This window comes from Paroedura picta, chromosome 11, assembly GCF_049243985.1.
Source record: "Paroedura picta isolate Pp20150507F chromosome 11, Ppicta_v3.0, whole genome shotgun sequence".
In the NCBI taxonomy this organism is placed as follows: Eukaryota; Metazoa; Chordata; class Lepidosauria; order Squamata; family Gekkonidae; genus Paroedura; species Paroedura picta.
The window spans coordinates 18,681,357-18,694,350 of record NC_135379.1 but is presented as its reverse complement, the minus strand read 5'-3'; the positions used below and the strand labels follow the sequence as shown (position 1 = coordinate 18,694,350).

The 12,994-nt window shown below is 41.7% G+C and overlaps 1 protein-coding gene across 3 annotated transcripts in view; it reads left to right on the top strand.

The window, feature by feature from the left end:
• The first annotated feature begins 859 nt into the window (after positions 1–859).
• Positions 860–12,994, top strand: part of LOC143820838 (ATP-dependent translocase ABCB1-like) — a 47,442-nt gene continuing 35,307 nt past the window's right edge. The window contains exons 1-5 of one of the 3 annotated variants that reach the window (XM_077304142.1): positions 860–1,062; positions 1,445–1,562; positions 5,901–5,955; positions 8,480–8,633; positions 10,732–10,786. In XM_077304142.1, the coding sequence (XP_077160257.1) occupies positions 1,471–1,562; positions 5,901–5,955; positions 8,480–8,633; positions 10,732–10,786 (356 nt within the window). In that variant the 5' untranslated portion in view covers positions 860–1,062; positions 1,445–1,470. The remainder of the gene's footprint in view (positions 1,063–1,444; positions 1,563–5,900; positions 5,956–8,479; positions 8,634–10,731; positions 10,787–12,994) is intronic. The other 2 variants (XM_077304141.1, XM_077304140.1) reach the window with 2 other exon arrangements.

Here is a 12,994-nt window from a genome sequence, read left to right as displayed (position 1 = left end):
AAGTCTTGTATCTTTAAAAGGTGTACAAACACATGGTAAAAACGGCAAGATCTATTGACTGAGGCAACTCGATGATTAAGTGGTCAACCCATCAAGTGTTACTGTGTCATTGGGAGCTGGTGAGCAGAATTCATCATGAATCAAAAGGCTGTGCAGGCCTCCTTTCACCATAAAAGTTTGGGCTTGAGTTCAGAACATAAGCTAGTTTATTCTCATTCTTAGAAGCAGATTTGCAGTGTTTCGGAATTATATTCACTTTTTATTTCCTGTTTTTTAGGGTATGTTGATATTTATGACCCTGATAAGGGAAAAATAAATTGGACTGAGCACGCAAATTTGGTTGCATCAGAAAGAGGGCTAATGCTCAGACAAGCAATGCTGAGAAGCGATGTGTGAGGGCGTTGAAAGAGTGAACCCCTGCCTAGCAATATGTTCTACTTCTGTAGTAAAAGCCATTTAAATAATCTGGAGGGGGCATTGTGACAGACTTAACAGTAACAAAAAGACTAAGAAGGATTTTATCCATATTATTGCAAAGCATTTTGACCTTGTTCTCTTTAGCACATTCTCTTTACCTCCCCTCCCCTTTAAATTCTTCCCTGTCCCCTTATATCCTGTGCTATTCCTCATGCCTGCTTTTCCAAACAATATTTTGTTATTATATTCTTTGTAATATAATATATGTGAGACTGTTAACAAAAAAATAACAGAAAAAGTAAACAGCATCCCTTATTTTGTTCAATTTTGAGAGGGGAATCCTGTCCTTAAATGCCTTCATGCAACAGCAAGGACTTTTTCTTAGGGTGGGGTTATCAAGTGAGAGTTCATAAGTGACAGATCTGACTTTGTTAAACATTAGCTTTCCAAGAGGTGGAGTTCAACAGGCATGAGCATAACCCACAGGGGCCTAGGCAAGGTCCAAGAGAAAGGGGAGTTCCTGGCAAATATCCGTCGCAGTAAGTGCTGGACATCTCAGCATTCACCAGCCAGATTGCCGCTGCACTACGCTATTATTAGACATTTCTGGGAAAGAAAAGAGAAGAGAGTCATCATCTCCTCCCTGTAAGTCAGAACGTTTTATTATTTTTCCCCGTTAGCTACACTGTGCACTAAATCAAAGTAAAGGCAGCCTCTGAACAGAAGAGAGGTGTAATTTGTCTTCGGCTATGATTAATCCCACAAAACTAATTTGATGAGCAATCCAAAATGATCACATGCACTCCAGCGGTAGCTGCGATATTCTACCAAACACTGTACGTCTTGGTGAGGATTGTCTCATATAGCTTCCCCCCCCCCTTCTTTTTTAAAAATCCACAACAAATATTGGAAGGTTATTATAGTTTCAAAAATCAGCATTTCCTTGTGGGAGTTTTACTGCCCTTGGGGGGTATTAACAGTATGTTTTTAAAATCCCCATGTTGCTTTTTAATCTAATTTCCCTAAGAGATTCGATTATCTCATTGGATACAAATGGCATCTGAACGCAACACGGATAATCACTTGAATGGAAAGATCGGCAAGATGGCTGTAACGGATAATGTTTCTGAGTCGGAAAGCAAAAGGTAAATATTTCTCCTGCCTTTTCCATTATCAGCAAATAGCTTAACCTTTTGTGGATTTCTTGTATGTATATCTATTGGATTAAAAACCTGAAATCTTTCTTCTCATTCATTTTTATCAGAGAGATGTGTAATAATATATACTGATTTCTTGATAGCTTCAACTTCAGTTCATCATTGTGTTCAATATAGTAGCTTCCTTGCTATGTTTGTAACCTAAGGTGACCAGATTTCAACCTTGGTGAAGTGGGACACCATTGACCGGGGGGGGGGGGGGTTCTTGATTAAAAATTTGGTCTATATAGAGCAACAAAAAGTTTGATAGAACACATAGAACGCAAAAATAGTATTGTAATATATATTTAAAAAATTTCAACATAAGTACAATTTGTCAGGTGCCCCCAGATGTCCCTCCAAAAGTGGGACAATCTGGTCACCTTATCCTAACCAGCTATTACAGAGACATCCAGATTTCTGGATATTTTGCCCTGTTATGGTATTTGTTTTGCTTTGGGCGGTTCCTGAGAGAGACTGAGAAAAAGAGAGATGCTTGGTTTTCTTGTTTTCATCATGATCAGTTTGGCCACGAATTTTTTTTAATGATGTAGGTTTTCTAATTGTGTGACAGCTGTAACTTCAAGAGTTGTATTTGTTCCCATTGCCACCCCTATCTACTATCTATACCTGTTTGATTTCTGACTGTCATAAACCCATAAAGTCTCTTGGGTGTGTATGCATAAGGTAGCAAAGCCAGCTTTGGCAATATTTCGGAATAATATCTACATTATAATTGGAATGAATAGCAAATATATAGTCCCTTTGTGTCCTAAAAGAAGGGAGATCCCCTTGATTTTACTTTAATAAGTTTTTGAGTCTTAGGCAAGTCGCATTACAAAGGGGGGCCCCTTCTGTTCATTTGTCAAGTGGATGCTAGATGATGCAAGTCTTTATATTTATACTAGCAAGGACTCAAATAGACATAGCGTGAGAGAAAACAGGAAGGCACTATTGCCAGCAGATTGCATGTTTTCATCAACTACTGAAATCTGGGGAACTTTGTTCTTCATTCGGTTTGAAAGGTTACTTTCTTTACAGTCAGCACTGAATTTTAGGAGGCACTCCGTTCTGGTCTAAATGACTGTAAATAAAGTGCTTGTGTTTGCTGCACTGTGTTTGCTGTTTTCTAATCTGCGAGCTTAAATGGACTCTGGGGAATGGTAGAGGACAGGAAGGCCTGGAGGATCTTTGTCCATGGGGTCGCGATGGGTCAGACATGACTTCGCAACTAACAACAACAACAACATTTTCTAATCTTGTGGTATTTTGTATAGTTTTGTGAGAGGCATAAAATCAAGAGTGACAGTAATCCAATGTGGCAAAGTGATTAGAGCACCAGGCTCAGATCTGGGGGACGCTGGTTCGAAACCCCACTCTGTCATGGAACCTCATTGAGTGACTCTGGGGCAATCAGACATTCTCACCCTAATCTACCTAAGTTGAAGTGGAGGAGAACAAATGAACTCCACTGGGAGAAAAGATGGGGTATGAATTAATACATAAATAAATCCATGCAAAGCAAATAATATTCTGCATTTTAGACTAAATTTTATATATGCTACGAAGTATGAAAGATATTGCCTCAGAACATATAACATACCTTCTTTCTCTCAACATTTCTCCCAAATAAACAAAATAAAAGCAATAAGTACACTTATTGCTGACTAACAGAGCCTCAAATATTTCTTAATAGTGCTCCAAGCCAGTAATAAACCTAAACTTGATTTCTGCTTATATCCATTTGTTGTTGTGATATAGTTCAATTCAGTTCATTAATACGGTCAATGACCAGAAAAAAATAGTTAGAATCTACACCTGTTGAAAAGACTCTTAAAGAAGACCCCAACAATTTATGAAACTTTTCCCCTTTAGCTTAAAACCAAGTACAATGCTCGAGACAAAATGCTACATCTTCCATGTGCTAGTAACATAGCATCTTAAATCAGTCTATAAGGCGACAGCAGGAAATGCAGGAAACCTGAATTCTCTCACATACTGTTATCTATAGAGGTGTTGCTAGACTTACTATTATGAATTCAAACTGTTACTATCAGTAAAAATAAAAATACCATTTTCATGAAACCTTGTAAGGACATATGGAGACCGATGGTTTATTATATGAAACATGTGTAATTAATACTGGCCTTGAACCCAAATGTTGTTCATGCTGGAACTGAGCCCAGCAGGATTTTAATGCAAACATCAACTGGACTTCCTTTTGTAACAATAATCTTTCCACACCATTATGATTAAATGTATGTCGTTTGACCACCTCAATAATAAAAAATCTAATTTCCCCTGCCAAATGATCATAGCCACATTTTTTACCTAATTTGGATTGGTTGTATAATTTTTGTTATAAAAAGTCAATGTGAGAGCACATGTATATACTTGCATCAATGTTGATGATTACAACCCATCATGGAGAATTTCAGACTCACTAAGCCTTGGTGAGTATGAAAGCTTTCTTTTTTTCTAACCAGACATCTATTTTCAGGTTTGCCTGTGATTAAAATTCTTTGTGAAAATTTTTTTGTGGTCATCATGACCACTGTCAAGAGCTCATCCAAATGCAACCATGGGGGAGTTATTCCCAATAATTTTTTCTTACAAATTCTTCTTAGCTGTTGCAAGCATTTCCTGTGCTCATTCTAACTAATTTTGGCAAAACCATCTTTTTACATATGTCTTAAATATTTATATAAGTGTATCCACTGTATGGTTGTTCTTTACACAAAATGACACTAAGACCATTTATGCACTGGGAACTTCACTGCCCTAGCTCCCGTTCAGGAACAAAAATCGGGGGTGGATGAGGTGCACCGGGCCAAATGGTCCCCTGTGTGGGTGCAGGAAGAGATAGGGCAAACTGCCACAACTAAAACTCCAGGCTGCAACCTGGCATGAAACCTCCAGTGCATAAATGGTCTAAGACAGTTATAAATTGATTTGACATATTCTGTTTGGTATGAACAGATGCCATATAAAAGCATCTAGCAGTGAAATGTAGTTTGTGGCTGGCACCTGTTGGTGTCTTGCGTCCTTTGTTCCTGTCTGTTAAGAAATATTTTATTTATAAAAAATGAATTTAGTGAAAACTATTATTATTCCACATTAATCATTTACTTTGTCTGTAAGCGTTATTAGTAGAGGCTTTTACTAAGCTTTATAATAAAGTCAGGATTTGAACATGGTTCTGCCAGATTCTAGTGCAGCACTCTAGCCTCTACGTAAATAACTTTCCCGCCCTCATTTTATCCTCACTATAACCCTATAGGGCAGGTTAGGCTGAGAGAACTAACTGGCCCAAGGTCCACTCAGAACAATGTAAAGAGAAACATCTATAAAATGATATTCAAATGGGTAGCCGTGTTGGTCTGAAGTAGCACGATGAAATCAGAGTCCAGTAGCACCTTTAAGACCAACAAAGATTCATTCAGAGTTTGAGCTTTCGAGTGCAAGCTCGAAGAGTGCTTGCACTGGAAAGCTCATGCCCTGAATAACCCTTTGTTGGTCTTAAAGGTGCTACTGGACTCTCATTTTAATATATAAAATGATTAGAAGAAAGATCTGGGATTCAGAATAGAGGATAGATAAAAGCATACCAGGAAAATCTTTGTTAGGAGGAAATGGATAGCAAGAGAAACATGAGAAGAGAGAGAAACCCTGTGTGGAGTTGGGCAGGTTCCTTTTGGGTGATGAAGAGATATTTCCTAGGAGGGGAGGGGGGCAGAATGCTTGTAGGTCAAGGCATAGCTGAGTTCTTCCTTTGTCCAGGCTTATTTCCCTTTTATTTGTAGGAAGAACGGCAACAGTGGGTTTGGGGCCCATCTTCTGTGCTTTCCTAGTTCCAAATTACACTGTGAGTTGTAAATTCTTAAGGGAGACAAGGAGGCTTCTAAATTTGACCCACACAGGGATCATTTTTTGAAGATTGATGGAGGAAACGTTTGAAAAACACACATTATCTTCAGGGGTAGTCAAACTGCGGCCCTCCAGATGTCCATGGACTACAATTCCCAGGAGCCCTTGCCAGCATTCGCGAATGCTGGCAAGGGCTCCTGGGAATTGTAGTCCATGGACATCTGGAGGGCCGCAGTTTGACTACCCCTGTTTGACTTAAAAAAAAACAGTATCTACAAGTAAATACCAAAATACATTAGGAATGGCCTGCCGTTTGTCTTTATATTGCATTATTTCTCCCTTAAGTGTGAGGGAGTTTTGATGTTTATATTTAATGTTCTCATTCAAAATCTGAATTAAACCTATTCATGTGCTTTTCAGCAGTAAAAAAATGAAAAACAAAGAAAAGCCCAAAATGGTCAGCCCATTTACAGTGGTAAGTTTCCCACATGTTTAACTTTAATCACAAATACAGGCTCAATACAGGCAGGTTGCAAATTATTTCTTAAACAGAGTTAAGAGATTGGCTGGGGAGAGGGGTCGTGTACCTTCCTCCCCCTCTTCTCTCTTTTTATGGGAACATGCTTTATGATCTCCCAGCCACAGCTTGGAATATAGGATTGTCAACCTCCAGGTAGATCCTGGAAATCTTCTAGGTACACAGATTATAGAGATCCATTTCCCTGGGAAAATGGCAGCTCTAGAAGGCAGATTCTGTGGTGGCACACCCCTGCAGAGCTCCCTCCCTTCCTGAAACTATGGCTTCCCCGGACTCCATCCCCAGCTCTTCAGGACTTTCCCAACCTAGAGTCTGCAATCCTAAATGTTGGACACATTAGTTCTGCATTAGGCCATTGGGTTAAACAATTAGAAATAAGGACGCAAATATGACAAATCACAGTCCACATACTGCTTTTGCAGTGACTGAACGATTCAAGACCGTTGATGCTAAAAACAAAGACACAAGCTCAATGACTGTGTCCTTATCTCACATCAAAAGTGTGTGTGCATCAATACTCCTTATTGTAATAACACCACAAGACTATGCTCACCTTTTATATCGCATTCTTCAGACTTCAAGAAACCCCAGCAATGGTACAATCGTGCAGAATATTGGTTGGGAAATATAGCTGTGTACACACCTATCTGAAGCCCTCACCCCCTCCAGGCCCATCACTGGCCATTTTGGAAGGGGGGTGGTGGGTGGGTTGACATGAACATGGTCATATCACCCAATAAATTTTTAACAAATTAAAATATATATTAAAATTAACTCATTCACTCATTCGGGAATCCCTTCTGAGGCTGTCAAGAAACCCTAGGGTTTCACGAAACCCTGGTTGAGAAAGCCTGTACTAAGGAATGTTACTCCTCCAAGCAGAACATCAGAACTTTAAAACTATAAGGGTGGGTGGGCATGTTTTAAATTCTAAATGGCTCTTTGCTATAACCAAAGGAAAATTAAGTTGGAAAATTAAGTTGGAAACAAATTCATAATCTTTCAATTGCCTGTCAGTGTGGCTCAGATAACTGGGGTGATATTTAGCAGCTGCGGGATGACTTGGGTATGTGTGTAACTGGGAGATGCTGCCAACATGGGAATTGGGGCCAGGATATCTTCGCAGCAAGAGTTTGTCATAGCTTGCCTGGCTGTGGTGGGATGGGAGCTGGAGTTGGACATAGAGATGCCAGTCCCTGAGTGGGACCTGAGGATCTCCCGGTTTTACAGCTCATCTCCAGGAACAGAGATCGGCTCCCCTGGAGGAAATGGCTGCTTTGGAGGGTAGATTCCATAGCACTATTTTCCACTGAGGTCCCTCCCACCCCAAATCCTGCCCACTCCCAGCTCCACCCCAAAATCTCTAGGAATTTCCCAACCCTAGTTTCCAGCCTCCAGGTGAGACATGGGAATTACAGCTCATTTCCAGATGACAGTGTTCCTCTGGAGAAACCGGCTGCTTTGGAAGGTGGGCTCCATAGCATTATACTTCTCTGAGGTCCCTCTCTGCCTTAAATCCTACCCACTCCCCAAAGTCTCCAGGCATTTCCCAACCCCAAGTGGACAACCCTAGATTTGAAGACCACCCTAATCAGTGTGATGATTGGAGACCAGGACTGCTTGGTGGTGCAGGCATAGACCTGGACCAGTAGACAGGGAAGAGGTGAACTACTCTGGGAATACACAGGGAGGTTCACTTGTTGGGCAGGTTATGAGGCCAGCAAAAGGGGTGAGGAGGAGGAGGAGAGCCGGCTTGGGGCAGAGGACTATGTACGCACAGGCAGGACTTAACAAGGCAGTACAGCACAGTTTAGAGCAGACAGAGGGTGGGGGAGGGAATTATTCCTGACCATTTTGAGGAGAAAGGCTGGATGTTAGCTTATACTATTCTCAAGGACAAATGAAAATGTTACTGTTGTTGTGCCTTGTGTGTCCTTTCTTGCTGTGCTGGGCCTCAGGGAGTGGGGGGCACGACCCAGCTTACTACAGCCCACCCTATTTTCCCGAGTGAGTCCTACAGCTCCACCAACATGGGGCCTTGCTCTGACAGTGCCCACAATCTAAACGAGGTAGTCATAAATCTGTGCCAACTCCAGGCTGGGAGATTTCTCGCTATTTGGGGAACAATTTGGAGAGGGGCAGGACCTCAGTGAGGTATGACACCGTGCAGCCCGCCTTCCAAAGCAGCCATTTTGTCCAGGGGAACTGATCTTGGTAGTTTGGGAATCAGTTTAATTCCGGGAGTTGTTCAGGCCCCTCTTGGAGGTTAGTAATACTAATGTTTAATGTAGGGCAAGAATGTCAGTGTTGTGGAATGGGGGGGGGGTCATTTTTCTTTTCATTTTTTGTTGTCAGTATTTGTGCAGTAATCACCACAGGAATATGCTAGTGATTGTAAAGGTACAGGTACCATAACGGATACATTTCTTTCCACTTGTGGGTTTTCTTTCTTTGTTTTCAGTTTCGCTACTCAGACTGGCTGGATAAGTTATTGATGATACTAGGCACTTGCTTTGCAGCCGTTCATGGAGCTTCCCTTCCGGTCATGATGATTATTTTTGGAGAAATGACAGATTCTTTTGTTGAAGAAGGAATGGCTTCAGCAATTCCTCCAGGTAAGAGCTGAAGAAAAGGATGAAGGTGTACCCTGAGGATAAATCACCCCTATGGAAATTCCCCAAAGCTGCATTGACCAGAGCAGATGTAAACAACTTGTCTGATGGACTCTTTGCAATCTTATTTTAACAAAAGCTTCCATAGAAACGCTTGTTGTTTCCTATAGTAGAATGGGAATATTGCATAAAAGGTAAATGGGCGAAAAGACCAATTAAATATTTAACATCAATCAACAATAAATATAATGGAGATGATGAAAAAGGAAGGTAATTTGTATTCTATCTCTGGCAATTGTGGCTGTGATTTGTGCTTTTAAAAATAACTTTTGTCACACCTGGAGCTCCCTCACTGAGGACTGGCTCTGACTTCTTCAAATGCATTCAGCTAACGGAAACTCAGATGCCCCTTGAACAGGTTCTTCTAGGTATACCAGGCCTTGCCAGTATTTTACTTGCCAGTATTTTTATTCTGAGTTTACCGTCTTGCTTCCTTCTTCCAAACCACCTTCCATAGCTATGCTTGTTTGGTTCTCAGCCTCAGAAAATATCTTAACTTATTGCCTGTGAGTCTTACACTCACATCATAGATGGATTTCACACTAGATTATGATAAGTAATTCTCAGAGACACAATGCTTTATGTAATTTTCTCCTGCTTTGACCTTGGTAAGTTTAATAATTGTCTCTACTATTGCCCAAGTCTGGCTGGGAAAGGTGAACAGGAAAAGAAAATCAGATAGTCATCACATTATAGCTAAAAGTAATAAACTCTCAGTGAGGCAATTTTTGGCTCTGAGAGTCAGTGTGGTGTAGTGGTTAAGAGCAGTGGCTTCTAATCTGGTGAGCCGGGTTTGATTCCTTGCTCCTCCAGATGCAACCAGATGGATGACTTTTGGCTCATCATGGCCCTGAGAGCGCTATTCTGACCGAGCAGCAATATCAAGGCTCTCTCAGCCTCACCTGCCTGACAAGGTGTCTGTTGTGCGGAAAGAAAGAGATGGCGATTGTAGGCCGCTTTGAGACTCCTGGCAGTGAAAAGCGGGATATAAAAAAAACTCTTCTTCTTCAATATGCGCTCATTTGAGAATATGTCCCATTGAACTAAATACATGTATATAGGAATCAATGCAAGGCAGATTCCAGTAAACATAATAGTGAGTACAGTCCTGAATATCTGCTTCTCATTGAAGCTAACGGGACTAGAGCACATAACTAAGTACTTAATTATGTTGGATCACATTACATGTGCCATGTATTTGGGGGGCACTTGTGTGTGCAAATGTATAATTTCATTAATTGCTTTTTTGAAATCAGAAGAACTATGCCCATTTTCAGAAGGTATTACAGTCTGTAGTCCCAAAGTCTATATATTCTTATCATTCTGCTCTGCATAGAAACATTTTTAAAGCCATTCAAATACCTAGTGGGGCTTGTTTGCCAGGTGGCTGGGGACAGTCAAATGAGATTGGTGCCTGTTGGCTCCCCCGCATAGGTCGCTTCCCTTAGTGGCAAACTCCAGTAGACAAGGTGATCTGCTCTCCCAGCTGGGAATGGTGCGTATCCCCAGGACACCCCTGGACTCTGTGGGGTATTGGTGCAGTCCGTTGACTGCTAGGTCAGGCTCCCTCTCCCATGCTATGCCAACCCTCCCGTGGGGAGGTAATAAAGCTGTGCCCTTGCTTATGGTTTGTCACATCTTATTCCACCAAATAATGATCTCCTACAAGTCAACATCATTTACAAGTGAGTGCAACTATGTTTGCAGCTTAATTCTGTTTAAAACCCTGTGATAGAGGATATGTGTTTAATGGATGGTTGCAAATTCAGCTGGAAATAATAGGTTACAATGGTGAGAAGGGAAGTCAGTCGCCAAAATGAGGGTGGTCATCAGATTGTTTGGAATGCATGCGAGAAGCATCATTGAATTCTTATATTTTAAGGTACAAATAGTAAAGTAACAGGGTAGTATGTCTCTGATCATGACTAATTGGCCATGGACCACAGGATGAGATTCAGATGGCACCATGTAAAAATGCATTAATGGTTATATATTTTCCTGTTGGATTTCATTGTTTCATTTCCCCCTTCTTTCTGTTTAGAGTTCAATTTTTCAGTAAATTCGACTGGGGCCTCACTAGAAGAAGAAATGACCAGGTACCTGGATTTTTAAAAAAATATCTTGCTTTTTGTTGTGGTTGTGGTTGCTCTTTTGCAATATGCTGGCAGGGTTGCCCACCAGGAGAACTTCCATGTGTGGAAAACCTATGCAGAAATGGAACTTATCGGCTTTATATTTCATATATTTCCATTAATGTGTGAAATGGCATAGTTCTTTGCTTAACCTACTAGGTATGGGACAAGGCTGCTTTCTCACTAGCATCCATTATTTATGCATTTTTAACCTTCTAGATTGTGTGGTAGGGAAAGGGTACTTTGGACCCTATTGACTGCCTGGTTACACAGAGATAAGAATATGAAACAGCACCATGTTTGGCATGACAACTTTTCTATCCAGGGAGGAAGTAGTTCTATTCCATAAGGGGCAAAATCTACCTGGCAAAGGGTAGAGCTGAGCTTGCACTGGCAAAATACAGTGCAACAAATGCTTCAGAAGTTGATGTGTGTACTTATATATTAAGCACACTAGCTCAGCTAATCGAAAATGCACGGTGGGATCGCAGCGGTTCACAGGGAAGTGCCATGTCATTTCACCAAACTAGAATCATAGAATCATAGAATCATAGAGTTGGAAGGGGACATACAGGCCATCTAGTCCAACCCACTGCTCTACACAGTATTAGCCCTAAGCATCCTAAAGTATCCAAGAAAAGTGTGTATCCAACCTTTGCTTGAAGACTGCCAGTGAGGGGGAGTTCACCACCTCCTTAGGCAGCCTATTCCACTGCTGAACTACTCTGTGAAAAATTTTCACTGCATCACACTGCCTGTTCATGTTTAGTTTACAATCCACAAGTACCCCAAGGTCTCGTTCACACACAGTGTTACCTAGAAGCGTATCCCCCATCCAGTAGACATGCTTTTCATTTTTCTGACCCAGATGCAGAACTTTACACTTATCTTTATTAAATTGCATCTTGTTCTCATTTGCCCATTTTTCCAACTAAACTAAATGGAGTCTTTCCAGGTCTGTGCCAGGGCTAGCCATGAACAATCCAGGCTGGCACAGAAAGAACCCTCCTGATCCTGGGGAACAATATGATAAATCATTTTTCTAAGCTGTGGCTCCTGGGTAGAACTGCAGCCTTGAGATGTATGTCCAAGTGACAAAATAACTCATAACCAGCTATCAAAGTGGGAGTGTCAAGTGTGTTAAAGGGTGAAGTACCTGAATTAGCCTTGGTCAGTCATTCCCCTCCTCCATTGCTTTGTCTTCTTTTGGCTCTTTCCAGTCACATTCATTTCATATGCCCTTCTGAACTATTATTTCTCTCTCTCTTATCTGGGATTCCTCTGGTGTTTGCCAGTACAAACTAAACCTGTGCTACTGTTTCCATTCATACCGTTTGAGAGCAAGTGCTGTATAGTGGTTTACAGTTCCAGATCAGGACCAGGATGTTGGGAACCCTTGTCCCTGACTTAGAAGCTGACGCCCACTCCCATAGCGGTAATCAACTTGCCTTGGAGAGGAGCAGCAGTTGGGAAAAGGAGACATTGTGAGGGACAGCCAGCCTGGTACGCTAGGCAGAGCGCAGCCACAAGAGCAGAATCCCAGTCCAGGAACGAACAGGGAAAGCTCTCTGGGGACAGGTGATATTCATCACCTTGGGAGGTGGGTCTGGGAGGAGGGGGAAGGATACTTAAAGGCTGACGGCAGAGTCAATGAGGAGACGGGGCTCGGGAGAAGCAGGAAAGCTACTGTGAGCCCAGGGAGAGCAAGAGACAGAGAGAGAACAGAGTTCCCGTTCTGAGACCTCCCTACATCAGTAGAAGTACTCTTCTGCATCCTGCGGACCACAGCTAGACACCGTGGCGGAGCGAGGCTCGTGCCGGGACCGGGTGGACCCTGACAAAGGAAGATCCTGGTTCAAATCTTCACAGCTGCCTGAAGTGCAGTGGGTGAATGTGACCCAGTTGCTCTTAATCTACCTAACTAGGATGTTGTGAAATTAGAATGGTGGAAGAGAGAACCTGGCATGCTGTCTAAAAAGATCTTGTGGAATGGGTAGGATCGATATCTGTTAAAGAGAAATGTGATGAATAGCTTACCCATTATTCTTTTTTGAACAGCTAGCTCATGTTTGCACATGACAGAGGAATGGTCATCTTGAATGAAAGGCATGCCCAAACTTGCCTATGAAATCAGTTAATCATTACAAATGTAATAATGTCAATTTCCGGTGT